Source organism: Desmodus rotundus, chromosome 4 (assembly GCF_022682495.2).
Source record: "Desmodus rotundus isolate HL8 chromosome 4, HLdesRot8A.1, whole genome shotgun sequence".
Lineage (NCBI taxonomy): Eukaryota > Metazoa > Chordata > Mammalia > Chiroptera > Phyllostomidae > Desmodus > Desmodus rotundus.
The window spans coordinates 25,409,330-25,434,810 of NC_071390.1; the positions used below are offsets into that span (position 1 = coordinate 25,409,330).

The 25,481-nt window shown below is 48.8% G+C and overlaps 1 protein-coding gene across 1 annotated transcript in view; it reads left to right on the top strand.

Annotated features, from left to right (window-relative positions):
• TLL2 (tolloid like 2) overlaps nucleotides 1-25,481 on the top strand; it is a 120,593-nt gene that overhangs the window by 27,094 nt on the left and 68,018 nt on the right. Inside the window, exon 2 of the mRNA XM_024563209.3 lies at nucleotides 1,821-1,931. Coding sequence (XP_024418977.2) covers nucleotides 1,821-1,931 — 111 coding nt within the window. The remainder of the gene's footprint in view (nucleotides 1-1,820; nucleotides 1,932-25,481) is intronic.

Below are 25,481 nucleotides of genomic sequence, written 5' to 3' on the forward strand. Positions count from 1 at the left end.
CACAGTGGCTGCACCAGTTCGTTCCTACCAGCAGCGCACAAGGGGTTCCTCTTCTCCACGCCTTTGCCAGCACTTGTTATGTCCAGTCTTTTCGGTCAGTGGCATTCTAGCAGGTGTGAAGTAATCACCTCACTGCGGTTCTGACTTGCTTTTCCCTGATGATGCTTTTCTCATCCTTTCAAGTACCTGTTGGCGTCTGTTTGTCTTCTTTAGAAAAAAACCAATTCAGATCTTCTGGCTTTTTAAAATCAGATTGTTTGTTTGTTTTTTGCTATTAAGTTGTATGTGTTATTTATGTATTTTGGATATTATCCCTTTATCAGATAGATACTTGGCAAACATTTTTTCTCATTAAGTTGTCTTTTCATTTTGTTGGTGGTTTCCTTTGCTGTGCAAAAGCTTTTTAGTTTGATGGAGTCCTGCTTGTTTGTTTTACTTCTGGTGTCAGATTCAAAAAATCACTGTCAAGACCAATATCAGGGACTTTACTGCCTATGTTTTCTTTGGTTTCAGATCTTATGTTCAAATCTTTAATTCATTTTGAGTTAATTTTTGTGTATGGAATAAGATAGAGGTCCAGTTTCATTCTTTTGCATGGGGCTGTCCAGTTTTCCCGACACCATTTATTGAAGAAACTCTCCTTTCCCCATTGTATTTTTTTGGCTCTTTTGTTATAAATTAATTTATGGGCTCTCTCTTCTGTTCCATTGGTGCATATGTCTGTCTTTATGCTGATGTCATACCATTTTAATTACTGTAACTTTGTAATATAGTTTGAAATCAGTGGGTGTGATGCCTCCATGCCCAATTCTTTTTAAAAACCTCTTTCTTGTAGTACCTGGTCAAACACAGCTAGGGTGACTAAGGCATGCAATTAACATTCTGACTTCCAGTCTCCTCACTTAAAGCTGTACCCTCATTTAGTTCATCATATACCTTCCAAGGTAATGCAGGTAGTATTGTAGTATTGCCAAATACTTTATCACTGCATAATATAGGTCACTTCCTTCTAGCTTTTAGTTACAGTTTCCCTAACACCCACCAGGTGGCCCAAAGACAATGTATTTTTGTTACAGTTGTATACCACTTTTGTTAGCAATTTCTGTATTAGTCAGGATAAAGAGTATATGCCCCAGTAACAAATAGCCCCCACTCTCAGATACTTAAAATAAATAACATTTTTTGTTTTCCTCATTCACGCTACATATCTATCCTAGTTAGCCATCTATCTGCTTCACATCATCTCTACTCCAGAACCCAGGGTGGTAGGGTTGCCCATCTGGAACATTGCTTGTCTTCTGCAAAAGGGCAGAGAGGACGTGGAGAATCAAACACTGGCTCTCAAAGCTTCTTCCCATGCTTAGTCAGTCGGAGCAGGAAAGTGGGCTCAGCCTGACATCAGTGGGGCAGGGAGATACAGCCTTCCCCCAGGGAAGGACAGGAAGTATTGTAAACAGCGGTGTCATTTATCACATTACCATTTTTCATTTATATCCTGGGGGCTCTGGAAAAGAGAGAAACAGCTGTTTTTATTGTGGTGGTTTTGCCCAGAGCTGCCTACAGCTAGAGAAAGACAGGGTGACCTTTCAAAATACCTTACAGACCTAGGCCTTTGATCTTGATGACGCTTGGCCCAAGCCCTGTAGCTTTAATGCACAAGAATTATTATCTGTCGCTCCTTTTTCTCTACCAGCCCTATGTCAGGATGATATTTGATTGGATAGCGTTTGCTACTCAGCACCCAGTGCCCTCTGGGGCATTAGTAAAGCCATTTCTTGACCTCTGGCTTAAATTGGTCCATTTTTATTTTTTCTTCCCAGCTGTCTTTTGGGGAGACATTGCCCTAGATGAAGAAGACCTGAAGTTATTTCGTATCGACAAGACCCAAGACTGGATGAAGCAGTCAGTGGCAGAAACGGGGCATCAAACAGGTAGGTATTGCATCTCCCTCTTCCCCTCCTCCAGACGGAAGGGTCGGGCTCCATCAGGGGTGGACGTGGACCACAAGTCATCAGTGTTTGACCTGTCAGTCCAGTGCCCACCTGTCTGTGGAAAATCAGAGGCCATGGAGCTGGAGCCTCCAAGCACACTGATCCTTCTAAGAAAATCTCGTTTGCCTGCTTATCGGAGGGTTCAGGTTTGAATTCAGCGGGGTCAGACTTGAGCTCAGCTAGGTCGTCAGGACTCTGGCTTCAGGGTCCAGCACTTCCCACCCAGAGAGGGATGCATTCTGGATGGGATGCATTTAGGGCATGTCTGATGATGATGCTAACAATGATTAGCACTGGCAGTATTTGTTTTTGGGGTATCCTGCACTTATGTGGCCGACAACCCAGGTGAAAGTCCCCTGGGGCCTGGAAACACGGGTGGGCCTTCCGACTTTGATTACTATTGCCCACTCTCCATGCCTCCACCTTGGGGTGAATAGTAGTGGGACTGGTTTCTTGAGTGCTCCCCACCTCCCTGCCCATTGAGCTCAGACACCCTGCTCTGTGGATTGGCTTTGTCAGAAGCAGCCTAGGGGCTGAGCTGTAGGACGGGTGGGCTGGGGTGGCTGCCAATGGCTTGTTATTTGGTGGCAAAGCTCACGTGTGCCTGATGCTGCACTGTCACTGCTGCCTGAGACCCCCCCTCCCACCCTCTTCTCCTTTTTCTCAGGGCTTTTAAAAAATTATTGTCCTAAGAACATCATGTGAGATCTACCCTCTTAACAAAATTTTAAGGGTACAAACAGTATTAGAAGCTGCAGGCACAGCGTGGTACAGCACATCTCTAGGACTTACTCATCCCATGTAACTGGTATGAAAGTACCCTTTCGGATCACCTATCATGGGCCAAGTGCAGTTCTGGGTAAAGAGAAGTAAGGTGTGACCTCTGCCTTCAAAGTGATCTTTCATGCCAGGCATGCAGAGGTTAGACCTGGACAAACTCTCTAACAACTACGAGGTTCAGTTTTCCTATCTGTAAAGTGGGGATGAAACTGACACTCACTCCCTAAGGGGTTGGTAGGGTCGACTCCAAGGGCAGTGGCGCTGGGCACATAACACGTTCTCGGGCAGTGGCAGACATTACCACCACGCCCAGTCTAGTGGAACAAGGTCAAAATGTAAAGTAGATAAGCTACAATTCCTCCTGGCAAGTGCTGTAATGAACCAAGAGCAGTGGGAAGCGGGGAGAGTGAGTGGAGAAGCCTACCTAGGTGAGCCAAGAAAGGCATCATGGGAACGGGCACTCTTCAGTCATGTCTTGAAGGGTGAGTAGGAGTTCCTTCCGTGAACAATCAGGAAAAGGCATTTCAGGCGGAGCGGAAGTGATGTGTGAAGCCAGGGTGTGAGGAGGGTGTCTTCATTTAGGGAGCAGAGGAGAGGTGTGGTCGCTGGAGGGTGGCTCTTGGAGTGGGTTGTGGTAGGGACATTTACCCGAGAAGGTTGGCTGGGGCAGATGGTGTAGGCACCCGTTGGAGGGGGAGGTGGGAATGTGCCCATAGTGGGGGTAACTCCCAGGAAGATTGATGCCTATTAAGTTAACGAGCCAGGGCTCTCCCCTGTGGGCTGGAAGGGTCCTGCCCAAGGCTTCTGAACTAGAGTGTGATGTGACCTGCTTAGCTTTCACTTGACATGACTCCGGTTGAGTCCTTTCTCCCACTGCTCTTTGCAGCCCACCAGCTGCCCTGAGGATGCTGCTGGGCCCTGGCTGGCAGCTTGGGCTGTCTCCCTACACTGCTTGCTCGTGGTGATGGTAGGGGAGGGGTTGCCAGGTAACCCCTGCCCCTGCTGCTGATGTACTTGGTGGCACCCAGAATATTCCTCATGACTTGGGTGCCTTGCAGGGCTCTGAGGTTCCACTAAAGCTGATTCACCAGCTCTTCATTCCACCATTTCCTGGCACACAAGGCCCTGGTATCTGTTATGCACTTGGGAGGGAAGGAGGAGAATATACTGTACTCAGGTTTTTGGGTGTGGTCTCCATTCATTTATGCATTCACTCATTCATTCATTCATTGAAACCTCTGTTGAGTGTCTACTTTGTGCCAGGTCTTGTGTTCAATCCTGAGAAGGTATGAATGAGGTTTCTCTTCTTAAGGATTCACCAGCTAGTGGAGGAAATAGGTGCAGAAACCAAAAAGAGTACTGAAGAGTTAGGGGCGATGCAGGGGAGGGATCCCATGAAACACAGGGGCAGGGGGCCACCCAGGCCTGGGGACATTACTGAGAGGGGGAGAGTCAGAAAGGCTTCCCAGAGAAGTGGATCCTGGGGAGAGTGAGGAGTTTGCCAGGCTGAGGAGTAAGGAGAGCACAGAGAAGGACATTCCAGACAGAGGGAGGGCTTCTTCTTGGGGTGGAAGGGGGATGCTGGGAAATGGGACAGCCGGTCACCATTGAGATGGTTATGTGGCCTTCTTGTCCAGTGATTGGTTCTCTCTTTCTGTGGAGGGGGGTGGGTGCGAATGTGCCCAGAGTGGGGGGGCTACTTGCATGGCCCATGAGGACCGAGAGCAACTACAGGGACAAGGTCAAATGCTGAGCTCCAAGCTGGCCACAGGGTTGGGGGCGAGTGGGCAAGAGCAAGAGGGCAAAGGTTGTCGTGAGGTCAGGGCAACCCATTGCTAGTGGCTGGGAGGAGGGGGGAGCAGTTAGGCCCTTTTGAGCTTCTTTCTGGTGTCTGTTCCTATGACTGTCATTCCTTAGGATTTGGGGGGCCTCTTATGTATGGTCTGAAAAGTGTATTCAAATTTTAAGCGGGGTTTGAGAAACCAAATTAGTTTTTACACCACTATACACAAACTTAATTGAGCTCTAACGAAAGGAAGCATCTTTTCATAACTACCACTCCAGCTAATCACAGACTTACCCAAGTTTTTGCCTGGAGGCCTAGAGAAGTTGACCTGATTGTAATCTTTATGTGGTTAAAATTATTTTAAACTTTTTTTTGCGTTATTACTTAAAAATAGTGGACCTCACATGCATCCATGTAACCGCCCCCCAGACCAGGGTGTGGAGCATTTGCAGAACCCCAGAGACTCCCTTGCGCCCCTCCCACTGGTACCTGTCCCACAGTCGCCACTCGTCTGGCCTCTGCACTGCAGTCATTTACCTGCGTGCAGGAGTCGTGCAGTACGGGTTGCGCTGTCTGTCTCCCCGCGGCTTTATGCTGTGACGTTCCCCCGCGTGGCTGAGTGAAGCAGTCGCTCCTTCTCCCGCGTTGTGTGCATTCCGTTGTACAAATGTAGCCGAGTGTGTTCATCCTTCTGTTCCCAGACGTTTGACAGTTCACATTTTTGGCTACGATAGATAAAGCTGCTACTGGCATTTCTGTATGTATCTTTGGGTGGACACAGCCCTCGTTTCCGCTGGGCATAGACCCAGGAGTGGGATGGCTGGGTCATAGGCTATGTGTAAACTTAGCTCAGGTAGATACTGTCCAACAGATTTCCAAAGTGGTAGTACCAGTTTACACTCTGCGTGGGTACATATTATTTGGAAAGCAGGAAAGGGACCATGTAGGACCCAATGAGGCCTTTTGGGTCTTGGTCTGTGCGGCCTGGGGACCGCCGCACACTCTCTGGGCCAGCACAGCAGTCGGTTGACACCCATCCACCATCACAGAATGCTCGGGGTTGCCCCGTCAGCTGTCCTTGCACTGTCCTTGGGGGACCTGCCATGGCTCAGCATAGGGTCCCAGGCTCAGCAAATGTGAGATGCCCCAGAGAGAGGCCAGGGGCGCCAGCCCCCATGCCAGCTGTGTCCCCAGCTGCTGGAGAGCTGTCTGTGCAGAAGGTTGCCTGAGGATGCTGCCGTGAAGGGAGGCCTAGCAACCCCACCTCCACCTCCCTCGTAGTACTACCCCAGCACCGACTTGGTCAGCCTTCTGCCTAAGAATTTGGGAGTCTGTCTTCTCTTTTCTTCTCTCCTGGGAGCTGAGAGCAGGCAGAGTCCCTCAGAGGTGGATCCCCTCTGATCCCCCAGAGGTGGCCCAGCTCCTGTACCTAGAAGGCACTGGCCAACGGTGGTGGAGAAGGGAGAAGGAACGGGCAGATGGAGGCGTGGCGGACCCTGGAGCCATCTCCCCAGGGCCTAAGAGATGAATAGGTCCAACAGGGCTTTGCTTCCAGAAGGGTGGTTATAGCACTGGTCACAATCATGGACTTTCAATTCAGACTGCCTGGGCTTGAATCCTTGAGCTGGGCCTCAGTTTCTTCCTCTGTCAAATGGGAATAGTAATGTTCTGAGGACAAAAAGAATATGAGTGAAATGTTTAGCATAGTGTCTGGCTCATAATAAATGCTCAGTAAAATCAACTCTGCCTCTTCCTGCTTATCATTATTATTATTATTAGTGGTGGTGGTAGTGGTATTTTTTCAATTGTTGTTCAACTACAGTTGTCCCCATTTTCCCCCCATTACTCTCTCCTGCCCTACCCCCTTCCCACCCCCCACATTCAGTCCTCCCTGTAGTGGTAGTAGTATTTTCAGGAAGACCCCGGACCTGGGAGGGTTTAAGGTTAAAGTGGAGGATGGGAATGTTGGGGGCTTGGGCCTGAGGCCTTTGGAACGTGTACCCACCTGGTGTATCTTCCTTCCCAAGTCTGCTATTATTTATTTTCCCAGTGTGTTTTTCTGGCAAGGTAATTTTTATCCTGATTACCTTTCTCTGAGGGCCAAGAGTACTTTGCATCTATCTAGAATAGTTCTTTTATTTTCAGAATGGGAATAGTTTTATTGTTCTTGCTGATTAAACTAATACTGCCAGCGGTTTAAAAAAATTCCAGTAGTTTACAATTGCAGACAGTGAAAATCCCCTCTCTCCCTAGCTCTGGGATCCCCTTAGTTATCTGTTCGCTGCCTTCCTTCCAGCCTACTTACTGCCTTCGGGCCAGGTGTGGGGAGGTACGTTTACAATGTAAAAGGGGTTTTTGTCACCACCTCTTGTGTGACCTGCATCTTTCACCTGCCACACCCGATGGACATCTGGCTCAGGACATTGCACTAATTAACTGTAATTGACTGTGCCAGTTTGTCAGACTAATCCCGTGTAGATGAGCATGGAGGTTGCTTCCCTTTTTTTCTGCAATGTTTTTTCTATTAGAAACATTACTCCTGTGAACAGTGTTGTGCATAAATCTTTAAACATTTGCTTTGGTTTAAAATAAATTAAAAAGGAAACACACATTTATCCCCACTTTGTACTTGCAAATGTTTGAAAGGATGTACTGTGTTCTTAGGTATAGGTTATCTCATTTCCAAGCTTGGGTAAGTCCGCCTGATTTGGGGGGCAGGATGTAGCGGGGTGGGGGGGGAGGAGAGTGACTCAAAGGTGAATCCCTGGAGGGGGTGGGATACAGTGCAGCCCCAGGCCTCCTTCCCCTGCTTCATCCGATGAGCTTGGAGCTGCTCTCCTGGCCGCAAAATGAAATGATGTCGTTGTGCTAGAAGTGACCTAGTTGGCTTCATTTCCTAGGAGAGCCCAGCATCCCAAACGTAGTGGCAGAACCCAGGTTTCCCACCTCCCAGGCCGTGTGTCCTCCCCTGTACCCACCTGGCTGCTGCGTTGCCAGTTAGGGAGAATGGAGAACAGCAGAGGTGCACGTATGCATTCCTTTGCCATGGCTGGAGAGCGGGCTGCACTCTTCCTGGGCCAAAGTGCGAGCAAAGACCATGTACCCAGGTTGGTTTAAGAGCCTACTCAGGGTGCTGCACTGGCCACAAAAATGTCACTGAGGGTGCTGGGACCCCCAGCAGGGTTTAAGGTTAAAGTGGAGAATGGGAACATTGGGGGCTTGGGCCCGAGGCCTTTGAAACATATACCTACCAGGTGAGAGAGCTGAGAGAGGGCAGAGTCTGTAAGCTTTGGACGCCCCAGAGGGGACCCAGCTCCTTGGACCTAGAAGGCACTGGCCAACCCTGGTGGGGAAGGGAGAAGGAGCACCCTTCTTGTTCACTTAGGGCCCCGGGCTCGTGGATTAGTACTGAGCTGTCTCCCTGCCCCTAGACTCTCTCCCCATCCTGCTTCCAGGTGATCTTCCTTCCTGCCTTCCTGGCCCTGACCTTGCAACCACTGTCCTGGATTGAAGAGTATCCCCTGCCCCCCACCCAAAATTCATGCCCACCTGGAACCATGTGACCTTCTTTGGAAAGAGTCTTTGCAGATCTAATTAGTTAAGGGTCTTGAGATGAGATCACTTTTGATTTAGCGTGGATCTTAAATCCAGTGACTGGAGACCTTACAAGAAGAGAGAGGACACAGGCAGATAGAGGGAGGAAAGCACAGGAAGAGGGAGGCAGCGATCGGAGTGATGCAGCTATAAGCCAAGGAACACCAAGGACTGCCAGGAGCCACCACAGCTAGGAAGAGGCAAGGAAGGATTCTTCCATAGAGACGTCAGAGGCAGCGTGGCCCTGCCAACACCTTGATTTCAGACTTGTAGCTTCCGGAACTGTGAGAGAACGGATTTCTGTTGTTTTAAGACATGCACTTTGTGGTAATTTGTTATGGCAGCCCAAGAAACAAGTACAAGCACGCTCCTGAACCCTTCCACGGCTCCCTGTCACTTATCGGAAACATTCCTTGGCCTGACCCCAAGGCCCTCCATGCTTTGTCCACATCCCGCACATCCAGCTCCCTTCTCTCCCCCCATCCTCCAGCCAAACAGTGACACTCTGTATAAGCCCGGAGTGACCTTCCTTCCAACCTCTGTTCCACCTTTGCCCTCTGTTCCGAGTCCCCATTCTACAGAAAAAGACATGGAGGCCCAGAGAAAGCCAGTGACTCATTCAGGGCCCTCTAACTGCTAAGCGTAGGGCACGGCTGCCAGCTGGCAGCGGGCAGGGTGGGGGCGCTGCTAGGGTTGACACTGCTGTTAAAAATTAGCCTCATTTTGTGCTTGGAATTTCCCGCAGTTTTCGGACAGGCCTATCACCCTGACTGGGAGATGTGGGAGTGAGTGGCAGCAGCGGGTTGGAGGTGTGTTGGGGCAAGGAGGCAAGAGCACATTCTTGAGGGAGAGAAAGTCCAGTGAGCGTTTTATTTGCAGTGAGAAGAATGGAGTTCTGGGCAGGCATGGGCCAAGCCGTTCAATGAATGGGGCCCTTGAATGAACATTGCAGTTTCCTAAAGCTGCTAATCGGATTAGCTGTGTAGTGAAGGAAGTACTTAGCGGGACACACACACAGATGCACACACACACCCTCCTGCATCCTCTTCGAGGGTGCGGATCCTGACCCCACACTGCTGAGGCCCGAGACACTGCTCCTCCAGCCACATAAGATGCGAGGAAAGGCCTGTGCAGTTGATGTCGGGGACTCTCTGTATGTTTGTTTCTTCCCTGAGGAGTCCAGGAAGACCATGTCGAACACTCCCGTCTTTGCACAAGTCTGGAAACCTGGAGAGGAAATCTCATCCTGAATGAATCTGATTTCTTGACCTTTGTAACCAAGACTCTGAAAGGGGAGATGGTGTTAATTACTAATTGGCTGGGATGGCAGCTGATGTTCCGTGTCTTGTCTATTAGGAGCCACTGGGCCATGTCCATCTCTATTGAAGAAACCAACCTTACTCTAAATCCTCATTTCCTGAGCTCCTGCCTTCTGTGTCGGGTGTCTGCACGAGCCCGCCAGTGTGGGCATCCAAGTCCAAAATAATATATTAGTGGGTGCGAGTCATAGATACAAGTTCGCATAACTTGCCTCCCCTCTCTGGGCCTCCTCTCTGAGTGATGAGGCCCCTCCCATCTGGCAGACCCTTTGGCTCCTAGGGTTCCTTTTGCTACTCTGGCCATGGCCTTGAGTGGCACACGTTGCCTTCACTTGGTCTTAGTGTTCCCACCTGAATGGAGGGTTGCGTGAAACCACATCCTCATTTCTTTCAAGCCAGTCTGAGCTCTGGTTTTGAGCTCTGGTGTTTCAGTTTAGAAAAGGAAAAACAAGGAAGCAAAGGCCATGGAGCATCGAGGGGCCGAGTTTGGGCACAAAGGCCAGTGCGTCCCATGAGATACCCACATGTACTACGTGGGCTCCTGGGCTCTGCCTTTCCAGGTTTGAGGGGCTAAAAAAGACCCAGCATGTCTCTGCTCTCAACACATTATTTCTAAAATTAAATTTATTGGCGTGACATGGGTTAATAAAATTATATAGGTCTCAAGTGTACAGGTCTATGATACATCATCTGTATATTGCACTGTGAGTCCAGCACCCAAAGTCAGATCTTCCACCATGCATCTGACCCCCTTTACCCTTTACTCTCCCCCGCAACCCCCTTCCTTCTGGTAACCCCCGTACTATTGTCTGTGTCTATGAGTTTTTGTGTGTTTGTTTTCTTTTTGTTCATTTGTTGCTTTCAGTTTTATATCCATACATGAGTGAAATCATATGGCTCTTGATTTTTTTTCTGTCTGACTTATTTCCTTTAGCATGATATTCTCAAGATCCATCCTTGTTGTCGCCAATGGCAGTATTTCATCCTTTCTTATGGCTCGGTAGTACCACCTCCTCTTTGTCCGGTCATCTATGGAAGAACACTTTGGTGGTTCCCATGTCATGGCCACCATCCCTTTTGCAAGTGTCACAGGGAGCCACCACTGTCCCCATTCTTACCTGAACACGTATCAGTTAGCAGCACTCCTAGCCCCAATAAAGAAAACAAGAAAAGATGAAGCCATGTCTGCAAATCTTGGGGAATGTCTCCTCTGGAGGAGGGGCTGAAAAACTACCGTCTGTCAATGGGGCTGCTGAAAACAGTCTCACCCAAGAGCCCAGCCTGATGCTGGAACGACAGAGGGAGGGCCAGGACTAAACAAGGACAGATCACAGCTGTTGACAGTCTGGGGGATACAGCAAGGCACACACTGAAAGGCCACCTGCGATAACCAGGACAGGAAGAGGTGCGGCCTCATCAGTACATGGAACTCATCCTTGTCTCTGACCCTCACCTCTCAAAGGTCGGCGCGGGGAGACCACATCTTCACAGCTCAAAGGGGCCGGGTGAGTGGCGATGCCAGCAGCTGTTTCTAGAAGCAATGGAGTGTAGAGGCTAAAAGCAGGCCTTTGACATTAGACACTATTAAGTCCAAGATTTGGAAACTTGCGTGGGATTGTTTTCAGCGGCCCCATCCACAGACTAGTTTTTCAGCCCCTCCTATGGAGACATTCCCCAGACTTTGCAGACATGGCTTCATTCTCTTCAATTTCCTTTATTGGGGGTGGGAGTGCTACTAACTGACAAGTGTCCAAGTAAGAACCGGGGCAGTAGTGGTTCCCTGTGACATCTTGTAGAAGGGACAATGTCCCTGAGCTTGTGAATGAATGCGGTTAAAACCTCTTGCCGAGCAGTTGGGTGGGTCCAAGTCTGTCATCTCTCACACCATGCAATGCCAAGTGCCATCTCTGTGAACTCGGGCGGCCTCTGCTGCTGGGGCCACTCGTTTGGAAAGCTGGAGAGGGACAAGAAGCTGGCAGGGAGCAATCGTTCTCACCCTTTCCACTGTCTTCTCAAGAGCTTTGGAGGAGGGGTTGCCCAGAGAATAAGGTCTTGGTGACTTTTTTTCTCCTAAGTTGACATCTCGTGGTTCACAGACCCCTTTGAGAATCTGATGAATATTGTGAGCACTTCTCTGAGAAAAATGTACACACACACACACACAATTTTGCTCTCAATTTCAAGACGTTGAACTGCTCCATGGACCCTAAGTTATGAAACTCCGGTCCACAGTCCCCCTTTCCTGGTTCCGCACTGCTGAGGTGTTCTTCCAGGCGTGGATGCTGGAGCCAGGCAGGCCTGGGCGTGCCTCTCTGGCTCTGTCTTGCTTAGCTGTGGGCCTTAGAGTGACTCATTCCTTATTTATAAAATGGGATATTAACACCTGTCTTGCAGGGGACATTGAAAAAGTGTGACAGGTAAAGCACTTACCCCAGAGTCTGACACCTGGTCGGTGCTCAATAAGTAATAGCCACTGTGGCTGTCCCTGGGCCAGCTCTTCTGCCATCTCTCCTCTTGGGCCCACCTCTGTGTCCCAGACTCCACACTCTAAATGCCTTGATTCTTTTTCTTTGCAGTACTCTGTTTCACCCCTGCCCCATCCATGTTGCCTTGGCTCCCACAGTTTAGAACTTGATCTCATGCTGAACTCTGACCCTGGACTGCCCTACACTCTCCCCTTGTGTCTACCCCGCAGGCCTGCTGACCTTCTGACACCAACTTCGTGATTAGAATCCCTTTCCCTCCCTTGTTCCTTCCTTTAAGTAACAGATGCTAACTGGGGACTTCTGTGCTCTGTACTCAGGATACAACTCTATCCAGGTTTCCTCTGCCAATAAGGAGATGGAGTTTCAACAATGGCAGTGATTGTGGTCATGCTTTGGGTGTCCCGGAGAAATGGGGCAGGAATGGGGTGGGCTCGAGGGGTTCAGGCTGGGGTCAAAGACCCCACTGGTTGGGGGGACCACCAACCTCCCAGAGGAGGTGTGGTCCAGCAGGCAGAACTCACTCCTGGAGAGAAGTCCCCACGTGACAGCGGCCGTCCAGGCGGTGTTGGTGTTGGGGGCCAGCCTGGGGCACAGGGCCTGATGGAAGGCAGAGTCGGGCCTTGGGGAGGCGGTAATGTCATGGGAGGGCAGAGACAAGCAGCCTCAGAGGTCTTTCCTAGAACTCACAGGGAGTTCCAGTTCTGTGCTGGGAGCTCAGAAGGACAAAGCATGGACCCCTAATTCTTCTATGAAGTGGGCATTAGGGAGGACAACCTGCCAGAAACTTGACCTGGGAGAACAAGATGGGGACAAGGGTTAGAAATTTAGCAGAATCCCACAGATCAAAATTGGGGCCAAAGATGTGCTGCTGAAGCGCTCCAGTGCTGCCCCCAAACTCCTGTATCCCCCCACTGTGGACAGGGCCGGCTGGGTCTGCAGCAGCAGTTGGCAGCTGGGAGAGGAGGGGAAGGCCCGGCAGTCATTCCGCCCATAAAGTTTTCCATTTAGTGAGATGATTTGAGATGATAAAGAGGCATCTGATAAAGTGCACATCTGTTCTTTGGGAAGGAAAAAAGAATGTAACATAAGGATTCTATCATCTGGTTCCCTGCGGCCTCATTCAGAGACTGACTTATACCTTGGATAGGAGCCAGAGTTCACTGTGAACTTGAAGTGCTGGGAAAACAATTCACCTTCTGGTTGATTTTTATTACGACTACGTTGGTCAGAATTTGGAGAAACTGGGCTAGGAGTCCACTTGGAGCCACAGTGGGGCTCAGAGCCAGGTGGGGAAGGGGCAGTGACCACCTGTGGGCGTCCATCCATCCAGGGAGCCCTTACCCCAGGCTTCCTCGTGGGCCACCATTCTGGGAGCCTGAGTCAAAATTGGGAGACTGGCTTGAGAAACCAGGACAAACAAGAGCTTAGGACCTGATATTCTAGACAAGTTTCTTGCAGTTTCAAGGTAGAGAATCTCACTCATAATAGCTCAAGTAAAAGAGTTTGTTGAAGAATATATTCTCATGGCCATCCAAGACAGAAGTAGAAGAGCTGGCCTCTTAGGGACTGGACTAGAAATTGGAGAGAGAGGAACAAGGCTGGCTTCTCTTCTCAAGGCCCACAGAGTGTCTCGTTTTTGCGTTTGCCTCTCCTTTTTGCACCTGACCCATCATGGCCACCACGCCCAAGTCTAACCATGATCCCTCAACTCGAGGGTCCCCCACTAAATGCCTATGGTACCTACCGATACAGGGGTGCTGTGGAAGTCCTCAGAGTGGAAGAGATCTCCAAGGGAAGGAGTATGAAGTGACCTGGTCAGAGGGCTGGCAGCAGAGCCATGAGGAGGTAGGAGGAGGAAACAAAGCAGTAATTGAAGCAGGTGATGGGTCTGTGTCTTCGGGTCCAGAGAAGAACGAATGACGGAGCAGCCTGTGTTTGCAGGGGTGATGAGCAAGCGCACTGACGCCCCAGGTGTGGAGGTGTGGAGGCAGCTTCCTTTTGGGAGAACCTGGTCTTGGGGCCAAGCCTGGTAACCTCATACCCACTTTGCCATTTACATTATTTTCATGGGAAAATACTTTCTGAGTTCCCGTCAGCCACCTTAACACATGGAATGCGGGGTACAGCCTCCTGTGAGCTGGGCATGGGCACGATCTTAGCCTCTCCGTTTAGGCCAGTGGAAAGATCTGATTCTATTTCACTCTCCTTTTAATTGTGTATGATTTTGGTTTGTGTTTGTTGAATGGTATTCTGTTTCCTGTTCTTAATTTAAACAGTAGTTGATTTCTAAAGCAGAGTGAAGTGAAATAAACTCCACTTAAAGTCTTTTTATTTAGGCAGCCCTCCAATCAATTGTTCTAGCGTTAGTGACCTAGGTACAGGAAATAGTTCCCACCCCGACTTAAGAGAACCTGTGGTGGATCTTTCTTTGACAAAATAAAGGATGATTTACTCAGCAAGCAGTCACCCCCTAAAATCTTTGAACTTAGCATTTGTAGTTTTCTTAAAGCTCTGCACCTTTGCTCTGTGTTTTTTTGGCCACTTTTGCATGTGTGTATTTTGTTACAGCTGGGAATCGACCCTTGTTTCAAATGCGGCTACTGCTCAATAATGAACTAAGTTGTTTTTGGACAAAACTAGTGCCACAGCCCTTCAGAGTTACCACTGTGTGGCAGACCTCGGCCATGTCACTTCACCCCGTGGGACCTCAGTTTCCTTCTCTCTAAAATGGAGGCTTGGACTCTAAACTTCCTGAGGGCCAAGAATGAATCTCTCGGTTTTTTTGCCAAAGATAATCCGAGAGTGGATGGGGACTCCCTGCGCGGGGTCTGCTGCATGCACGTCTGATGGGACAAGTGTCTTTGGCTCCTCCTCCACTGAGCCTTGTGGAACTTTAGAACAGTCTGCTCGAACTGCATCTAACCCCAGACCTTCCAGAGACCTCCAGTGGGCTCCCGTAGGGGTTGCAGAAGTGTGGCTGTCGCCTGCCTTTGTTCTTCCTTAGAAAACAACAATGAACACCAATGGGCTGGAGAGAGGAGGTTAAGAAAGGTCAGCCTGCCTCCCACAGCAGAGCCACGTGAGGGATGGAGACACCACACACCAGTGACAAGTGAGCTGGACTGGGAAAGCCAGAGACGCAGCTCGAGGGGCGGCAGGCGGCCCTGCTGGTGTGAGTTTGGAATAAGCCCCCCACCCGCCCCATCATGCCGACCTGTGGCTGATGGATAGGACAGACACATGTCTTCTGGCGCTGTTTACCCAACATCCTCAGGTCATTATTTCTGTGGTTCCCAAGGAGGTCCAGAGAGGGAAGGTGATGGTGGTGGTAGAGTTGCCAATGGAATCTCATCCTTCGTCCTGGTCATCTTATTTCTCTGTGGTGTCCTTCAGTGAACCTGCATGCCCAAAACAGTGAGAGAAAAGCCCCAGCTGGCCTTGGCACTGGACTTCTGATCGTTATCCAGCCCCCATCCTGCTCCTACTGCTTCTTGCTTTCTGCTCCCCAGGTTCTCCGTTACCCTCTGGCACCCCTGCGCCTTGGCTGACACTGCCCAGGGGATTTCTGCCCTCCCTGACACGGGCACCCCTGGAGGCCTGACCCTTGCATTCACGCTGCAGTGCGGAGGTCCTAAGGGGTCAGCCCGTGAGCCAAACCTGATTTGCAGATGGGTTTTGTTTGTTTTGTAGTGCTTAGACATTTTTAATTTACAGACAACAGTTAAAAATCAGGTGTCTCATAAATATCCAGAATTCTGACTTCTCTTGAACAGTTGGAAGACCTGGCCACGCTGGTCCAGCAACCCCGCACGGCAGCAATCAGCGGAGTTGCGTAACGATGGGTCGAAATCGGGAGGAACAGGTGCTCTGTGGTTTGCCACAGATGCCACTTCTCTCTGTCCATCTTTCCCACCGACCTCTTTCAGTCTGATGTGTCACTTGCCTGGCTCTCCAAACCCTCAAATATGCATTTGAGTTTGCATGTTGGGCCACTGGGTAAGAGGCACCAACTTGGGCCCTCATTCAGGTCCCCATGACACTGGCCAGAGCCACTTCTTTCTTCTGCATTAAGGTAGGAGGATCCTAGAGCTTCAACTATTGCCTGGTAGTCTGCGAAAAGATCCTTCCTCTGGAACCTCTTGTCTCCTTTTCTGTGAACTTTCAGTCACTGGTACCTGCTTGCAATGTCAGGTCCCGGGCGGGCTCTGGATGGCACAGGGAGAAAAATACAGGAAAGTCAAACAGGACACTCAGTGTCTTGCAGGGGCTGGTTAATGGCCCAGCACATGCGTTGGCATCGAAACAGGTTCTTTCTGCCCCAGTGATCAGTGGGATAGAACTGTTAATAGGTATTAACCTCTCTGAAGCAAAGGGCCCATTACACTTCACTGACATATGCTGTCACCCCCAAAACATTAGTTACCTTAGCCTCTCTTTACCTGAATTATCTCTTAAAGGTGAAGCCATTGCTCTGCACTTCTCCTTGAACCGAGCTGAATTCCGTCCTGAAAGGTCAAAGGCAGGTTGTAAAGCCCCATGCTGTTCTTTCTGCTTCTCTCCTCTAGCTCCCTGGACAGGGCTTGGGTCGGCCTTTGCCTTTCTTTGATTTCCTGAATTCCTTGCTACCATTTCTGTGACCGAAGTTACGGGGTTTTCCCTTTGAAACATTTATACATCTTTATTGGTTATTTAGTCATCTGTGTAAAGGCCGTGTGATCAAGTCCTTCTAGGATTTTCTATGGAGACAAACATGTGCTTTACCTCATTAAGATTCAATCTCCTCATCTATATAATGGAGATCACAATGATAATACCCTACCCCCCACAGGTGCAGTGAAAATTAGCTGAGATAATACATGCAAGCATTAGCCAATCAAATGGATGTACTTGTTAGCATCTACATGAACACCGCTCAGCAGAGATCAAGAGGTATTGTCTCAGTCCTCAGGGAGTTGTCTCGTGGGGACGACAGACCGGTTCACAAGTTATTATACTGTGGGCATGGGATGGCCAGGGCTGGGAGCTCCTTGAGAGCAGGAACTGTGTCTGGTCTGCTTTTCTGTTTCTGCCACCTGGTACAGTGCGTGACACAGAGAGGTGCCCCATAGAAGCTTGTTGAATGAAGGAGTAAATGAATGAATGAATGAGTGAGTGAGTGAATGAATGAGTAAAGGGCCATGAGGGAGATGTAAATGAAGCAAGAAGAGAGGGATGGCTTCATGCAAGAGGCTGAGCTTAGAATTTGAGCCATTTTTGCATTAAACCCATAATTTCATGTGGGGAAACTGGCACGTTTACAGTATCTACCCAATTCATCCAAGAACATGAAATGTCTTTACTTACTACTATTTTTATACATTGCAATAAAAACGTACCATTCTCCTCTTGCAGTTATACACATTTCCTGTTAACGTTGTCCCAAGTCTCCCATGTTGACTGTTTTCAATGGGCCCTCGGAGATTGTCTGTTGGCAGATTTCAGCATGAAGAATGGGCAGTGGGTGCCTTTGTCACATCTCAGAGCTGAGTAAGGTGTTCTCTCCATCTCTTTTCTCACATCCAGCTGGGTACTGAGTTACGTCTGTCCCATCACCTGAAGAGCCCCCGTAAGCACCCTGCTCCCGTCCCTACCCTATAGTCCTGCCGCTCTCCAGGGAGTCGTCCCATCTTGCCTGGATAAGGGCATGAACGTCTGCTGTAGCCTCACATCCTGCAGCCTCCCTCCCAGGTCCCCCTCCCACCAGCAGCCACCCTCTGCGTGCCTCAGTGAAGGAGATAGAGCTTGCTTTTTAGAGGGTGTCAGGGAGGCAGGTAATAGACACACAGGCAAATCAAGGAGACCATTGTTGGTAATGAAATAAATGGGGGCTGAGGAGATTCTTCTAGAATCTCCTCTTATGCATCCAGCTTGTTGGCCAAAGTTTGGTCCTCAGTGTCTCAGGGAAGAATTCAGTTGGTGGCCATCGTCCTCCAAGGTCCCCATGCTACCCTCTTCCTGTCTCACCGTCAGCCACGAGCACCGTTCGTCTGAGTTTCTGCCCCCGTGCCCCTCCAGTGCCCCACTGTGGTCACACCCTGCAAGCACCCAGAAGCACCCCCTCCCAAAGCTTCTGGAAATCTGTGTGAAGGAGAGGCCCCAAAGAAGCCCCCAAGGGCCTCTGAGGACCCGCAGGTCTCTAACTTTGCAGAACCGGAAAGGAGGGAACCCGCTGGCACTGCTGGTGACAGTCCTTGCTGTGAGGCAGCTGCTACCGCTTTCTTATGTCTCCTCCTGCCTCTCTCCTTTTCCTTCTCCTAAAGGAAACTGGGATGTGCTCTCAGACCCCGCCAAAGTTTTTGCCATGGGGTAGGGCAGAAATAAGCCACCGTCTGTCAGGTCAGTTCAAGCATGTCCTGAATTGGAGTAGGGGGCCTGGGGTGTGGACAGAGCTCCACTCCAGGGGACAGGGAGGGCTAGTACAGCCCTGCTCCTGGCCAGAGCTGAGGCCACCGTATGGTCATCAAGAGGAAAGAGGCCGAGGCTTCCTAAGATGACCTGGAGAACAATCATTGGTAAGGTTATGGCTACAATGTGCCAGGCACTGTATGAAGTGTGCATACAACCTGAAAAGTTAGTTTCTGTTATGTCTGTTTTTATGAGCGAGGAAACTAGGGCTCACAGGAATTATCTTGCCAAAGATCACTTAGGTCAAAAAATGTGCTACGAAGGTGGGAAAGTTGTTTCCTTTCTATGTTCTATTCCTGCCTGATGCCCTCCCTTCTCCACTTGTTATTAACCTTCATGCCCTTCAATGCCACCTCCAGGAAGCCCTCTTGGACTTCCAGGTTGGGAGTGGGATCTTCATCATCTGATTGCTCTCACTGTTCCTTGTGCCTTATGGCTGCTGTGGGTGGGTCTGTCTGGTTCATAGCTGCCTAGCATACTGTGGAACTAATTTGATTCGAGGCAGGTGTTGATCCCTGCCAGAAGTGGGGACCCAAAATGGTTCCAAGGGAATCCAGTAGTTCTGAGCCCAGCTGGAGTGAAGACGCTCTCCTTTGTGCCTGTGGGAACCACTTTCCACTCCTGAGGAAGAACCTACTCAGTGTTCAAGGGCATCTGGCCTGATCCCTGGTTTAGGGCATGTTTAACAATCAGTACTTGACTAGGGCAGCCCCCTGGTGGGCTGGGGTTTCCCTGGGAAGGTGGAGAGTGGTTTGTCTGGGCAACTTCCATGGGGGCTCAGGCTCCCATTGATCATCTGCCTTCTCTTCTCCTCCTCTTCCTCAGAGCCCTACCCCATCCTCTGGCACTTCATACATCAGAATACAAGCAAGTCTCTCTGAGCCTTCAGAATCATCCCTGAGATGCAGACGCAGAAAGATCTCCCTGTGAACCTACCTGCGCCTTTGTGGTCCAGCTGCCCAGAGAGTAAAGGGTTGGGATTTTCCTGACCTTCTCTATTGGGACATTTGCTATCAATTATTTAGGTTGAAATCCCCTAGTCCTGTATTATAAAGGCCATCAGTGGAGTCAGATGGGCCTGGGATTGCATCTGGGTGTTGCTTCTTACTAGCTGTGTGGTGACTGTGGTGAGTTATTTCAAGTTTTCCAAGCCTCTGTTCTCTCACCTGTAGCTACAGCTTGTACTAGTCCCTACCTCACCGCACTGTGCGTAGAAAACACAGCCCTTGGCACACACCAAGTCCCCGGTAAGCGATACTGGCTCCCTCAGCAGAGCTCTAGCCTTTGGTTTGGAACTGACACCCTGCCAGCGGCACTTACCTGTCTTGGCCAATCAGCTGCTCTCTCCCAGGGATAACAGGATGACTGCACATAACCTAGTCACTCGAGTCTTGAAGTATATCTTTAGTTAATTTTTGACAGTTATTTGATATCTCACACTGTTCTGGGTGAGCGCCACTTGGAACAAGGTTTAGAGAAATACCATGCCTGCCTACAGTGGACGCCTTCCTTTCACTGACTGCCATGGACGTTCAGTGGATTCTCAGCCTACACTTGGTTTTGTTAAGCCTACTTTAAGGAGAACTTGAACTTTTTACTTGAATTATTCAGGAATAAAATGTTTCTGTGGCTTATGTTTCATCCATTCTGCTCCCTCAGACTTCAGAACAGCTTTAGAGTCAGCAGTGATAATAATAATAGGAGTAACAGCTAAGTCAACGAGTGCACATTATGGGCCAGATGTTGTTCTATGCCTTGCAGGTATTACATCTCTTAATTGTCATACGAACCCTATGAGGCAGATACCCTTATCCCCATTTTATGGATGAGACAACTGAAAACACAGAGAGGGTAAGTAATTTGTTTGAGATCACACAGCTAGTACCCTAAGCCGTCTGACTCTGGAGTTTGCACTCCAGGTCCATCTTGTAAATCCCTTACTAGAACCACTGGCAAGTTGTAGGCTGTTCCGTTCGTGGTCTCTGACTACCACACTTGACATAGTCATTCCCTGTACAGTCCTTTACCTCAGGGACTCTGGGCTTGGTCATGTGACTTGCTTTGGCCAATAGGACACTAGAAAGCAGAAGCTGAAAAAACATCGGGCTCATCCTTTTGGGACGCTGCCTCTTGGAACCCTGAGACCACCCTGCTGCTTTGATGAAGCCCAAGGGAGCCATGTGGAGGAGCCACGTGGAGCAGAACTGAGGCCCCAGACACGTGGCTCCAGGTGAGCCGCCTCAGCCATCCCCCGGCCCCCATGAGCCATCCTAGCTCAGGCCCCACACGCTGCTCAGCAGAGACGAGCCAGCCGCATTTGTTCCTTGCCCCAGTTCCTGGTCCTCAAAAGCAGAAGCAAGCATACAATACTTGTTTTTAAGCCACTTTGTTTAGAGGGATAGTTTGTATGCACCAATGAATGATGAAAACAGCCAAGAAGCCACGGCCAGGCCGAGGACGAAAGATGTGGGCCAGGTGTACAAAAATGAAAATACCTGAAGCCCAGTGCTCAGGAGAGCCAAGTGAACAACATGTACTCCAAGAGCATACCTAAGCCTGTCTGGTGTAGTTCAACCCAGAAAAATGGCGATGCAGGAGTTCAGGGTGGATGGAAGGTCCAGCACCATGCAACATGTAGGTATATCCATCTGGAGGCTCTGGGAAGAGAGAGCTTACATTTGCACGATTGAGGAGACTGCCATGGGCTTGGGGCTGGGTGGGAGCACCCAGGAGTGGGAGCGTGGAGGAGTCAGGCCTCCTCGGCCAGCGCAGGACGCAGATGGGAGCCAGCTGGCTGACTGGAGGGCAGGATCCTGGTAGAGCCCACCCAGTGCTGTCTGAGAGGAGTGAGGGGAGGTTCTCACCGGGCCTCTTGAGTTCCATCTTGCCAAGGTGTGGACTCCTTATTTTGTTCTTTCCACGGTCAGGACAGAAAATCAGGGGAAAAAAAAGATTGGACCACAGCTTTCCATCTGTGTAAACACAGCTCTGTTTCTTTCCCGTTGGAAAAGGTTCCCCAGCAACCGTGAGTGTGCGCGTGTGTACATGAGCGCACGCACACCACGCACTGCAGAGCACAGGTTTTCAGGCGGAGTGTGTGCTGTAATCTAGTTCTTTTTCTGAAAATCTTTTTATTTCCTGATTTTAAAGGTAATATATTGAATAAAGTTTGAAGCTACAGAAAGTATGTAAGAAAATAAAAATTCATCCAAAAAATCACCAACCAGAGATAATAGCAGTGTACATTGTGGGTAGGTATTTCCACCCAGTATTTTTCCTTTTTGTTTTGTATATGCCTTTTTAAAAGATAGAATCATGTTAGATTCTACTGGAATCACACTGGGTACTACTTTTTAACCCGTTTTTTGACTTATAATATGAACATGTTCCCCATTTAGCAAATTTTCTTCTAAAACAGTAAAAGGTTACAGTGTTCCATTATATCATAATTTATTTTACCACTTCCCTATCGGGTATGGTTGTTTCATCTTTACTACAAAAAATGTTGAGATAAATATCCATTGTCTTAATTGCTAATTGATTCCTTAGTACCAAAATCTAGAATCACATTTGTGGGTCAAAATCATATTACCTATTTTAAAAGACTTTGACCTGGCTGGTATGGCTCAGTGGATTGAGTGCTGGCCTGCAAACCAAAGGGCCCCAGTTTGATTCCCAGTCAGGACACATACCTGGGTTGCGGGTCAGGTCCCCCAGTAGGGGGCGCACAAGAGGCAACCACATATTGATGTTCCCCTTTTTCCCCTCCTTTCCCCCTCTCTAAAAATAAATAAATAAAATATTAAAAAAAGACTTTGATACATATTGCTAAATTACTCATAAAATATCATCAATTTATATAGCTTCTCCACCAGCAGTGTACAAGAATTCCTGTTTTGTTATACACTCACCAATATTAAATCACTTCATTAACAAAAACTGGCAATAATCTTTTAACTCATTTTCCTTTTTTTCTGTATCATTTGAAATTTGGCATAGATGTAAAAATCACTTGGCATCGAATTACTTAGGATTGATTACACATTGGTTACCATCATGGTTGCCTGGTTTATTCCTGAATAATGTGCTTAAGGGGCTTTGCCATTTTTTCCCTAGTGAGTAATGAACACCTCGGCTGAGCCGGGCATTTTTGCAGGTAGTTTTCTGAGGGAGGTTTACAGACGTTTCGTTCGTTGGCCTTGCCGGAATGCTTGCGCAGACCAAACCTGCACCGGTGTGTGGTTGGGGAGCAGGGCTCGGGGTGTGGATTCTGGGGTCAGGAGGCCCTGCCTTGGAACGCAAGTTGAGTCACTTACCAAGCTGGATGACCTTGGACAACTTGTTCCTGAGCCTCAGTTGTGTCCTCTGTAAAAGAGGAATAGTATTACGTATTCATGGGATCGCTGTGCATTTACGCGCGGCCACAGGGCATGGCAGATTCAGTCTGTCTGAGGCAGTGTGAGGATCAGACCCTGTAGGAGCTGGTGCGGCCCACTCAGCCCTGGTAGAGCCACATCAGACCCTTATTTTCCTTCTCTGGGACTTTTCTACTTACTTTGTGCCCCCACCCATTTTTTTTGCTGGAATACTCTCCCCGGATGGATGTCCCCTTTCATCATTTAAGTCTCTGTTCAAATGTCATCGACTCAGAGAGATCTTCCCTGGGATCGCATCTGCCTCGCTCTTTCAAAAGCTCTGTTTTAATTTCTCCAAAGTGCTCAGTCCGTCCATGAAATGCTCTGTTGTTTATTGTTGGTTTTCATCCCCTGCACTGGAACCCTGAAGGCACCTTGAAGGGAAGCCCTGGCTGTCCCTGCCTTCGGGAACCCAGCACAGTGCTGCCCAAAGCAGGCATTCGACCAGTAATTACTGAATGAATTGACTGGCAATAAAGTAAATTTCGGGATCTTTGCTGGAGATGACTTCTTTTTCATAGAGTAAAGCCAAGCATTTTCATGCTAGGTTTACCTCTGATGGGTCAGGACTGTAATTACTGTATGAAAAAGTCAGTGTTAACCTAAAAATAAAAAAGTCCAAATGAGAAGCAACAAGTGTTCATTTGAGAAAAAGAATTGCAAGTTGGGAAGAACAGATTCAGGCAGAAGCCCAATAGTGTCTCCCCAATGTAGGAAAGGGGCTCAGGGTTTCCATGGGAAAGGAAGGAGGTAAGGTAACTTGTGTTAAAGAAGAGTTTGTTGGTGTTGGATGGGGTGAGGTTTGATTTGTACTTCATGGACTGGCCTGGAGTTCAGTTATCAGGGAAAAGGCTAGATTCGTACGTACTTCATTAATTGGTTAGAACCTCTCATTGGTGCAGTCCAGTTTTATCGGTCCTTACAAACAGAATGTTCTCATTCTTACTGACTTCTTGGAATGTTGGCAGTTTGGTGCAGTTTGGAAGATAAAGAAAAGCAAGGTGTGCAGGGCAGTTACCCTGAAACCGCTACTCTGGCCCTGTTTTAATAGGGCTCCACTCCCGTCACCTTTCACATTAGTAGCTGTGAGAGCGAAGGCTGTCCTGGCAGGGTTACGTTAGCATGCAACGCGCATCAAAGGCTTTGACACCAGGCTGAGCTGGAAAGAACCTCAACCTCTCCACCTAATGGCTGTGTGTCCCTAAGCCTCAGTCACCCTGCCTGTGCAATGGGAATGTACCCGCCCGAGAGGGGTAGCTTGAGGATTAGATAGCACATGTGTGGGACCTGCAAATAACTAGCACTTAAAATGGTAGTTATTCTTGTGCATAAGAAAACCAAAACCCGAGTAATGTTTGGCCCTAAGAATAAGGGATGGAGGGAATAATTAATGGAAAGGTCTGTTTATTTATTAATTACCAAATTAAGAGTATGAATTCATAGTTACTCTTGTTCAAGTGGACAGTATTGATCTATGGAACAAGGCTGTGCCCTCTTGGGCTTTGGAAGTCTTTGGATGCACGTAGTTACTGTTTCATTAATTGTGGTGGAGGGGCGTTGTGTGTACATCAGTGTCTCGTATGACGCATATAATTAAGCCACTTTTGTGTTGGGAGCGGAAGAAAATTGGGCTTTCCCAAAGAAAAGCAGCTTGCTCCCAAAGTTGCTAACAGATTGCTTCTTAATTGAACTTGGGAGGTGAATTATATGGTGAATTAGAAAAAAAGAACAACTCTGAATTTAGTGAATTGTTCCATAAAGGAAACTGTGGGATTGAATTGCAAATGCTGGAGGGAAACATTTCAGCCTGGCCTCCCGTGCATCACGGGCCGCTGACCTCCGCTGTGCTTCAGTGAGAGGGTGAACGGCCCCGAGCTCTCTTTTCAAGGCCTGGAGGGCATTCTTTCCCAGAGCCCCGCTGTAAGCCTGGGTTTCTTATGCAAAGGAGACGTTTGAATAAACCCCTGTGACTAATGCAGTCTACAAGGTTTTTGCATATCCGCTCACTGAAGAGGTAATTAACCAAAGATCAAATATAAGGAGATATATATATGTATATTTTGTCTCAAAATCACACCCAAGGCAAAACCTACCCCCACACCCTGGGCCCCTGCCCCACAGCCGCGAATCTTTGCCTCGGGCGGTGCTTTTCTCTTTCTTGTTCCGTGTGCCTGTTACTGTACTCGTAGCCACAGTCGTACCCGGCTTACTCATTTGCTGGTTTTTACTGAAACAGAGCAGCTTTCCACCAATGTAGATGTAGACCTTTCCTTGGTGTTTGGTGTCTGTCTCCAGCTCCACATCTTCCATTTCTGGAAGGGGAGAAGTTGGTTGGAAGAAAGTATCAGGGAATGGGGCTTCCTCTTACAGGGTTCTCTGAACATTGAATCTCAACCCAGGCTGCCTTTCAGGATCACCTGGGGAGCTTTAAAAAATCCCAAGGCCCAGGCCCTGCCCCAGACCAGTTAAATACGAGGCTCTAGGGGTGAGACCCAGGCATCAGTATTTTTCTAAAAAGTTTCCCAGGGAATCCAAGTGCAGCCAAGGTTGAGAACCATTGTTAGGAGAATATCTGCTTTCCTCCCTCCAAAGCTGATAAAGATGAGTTTTTCCATCAGTTAGGTTGAATTAGAAATGTTGAATTCTCTTTTCAAGCACTGTCTGCC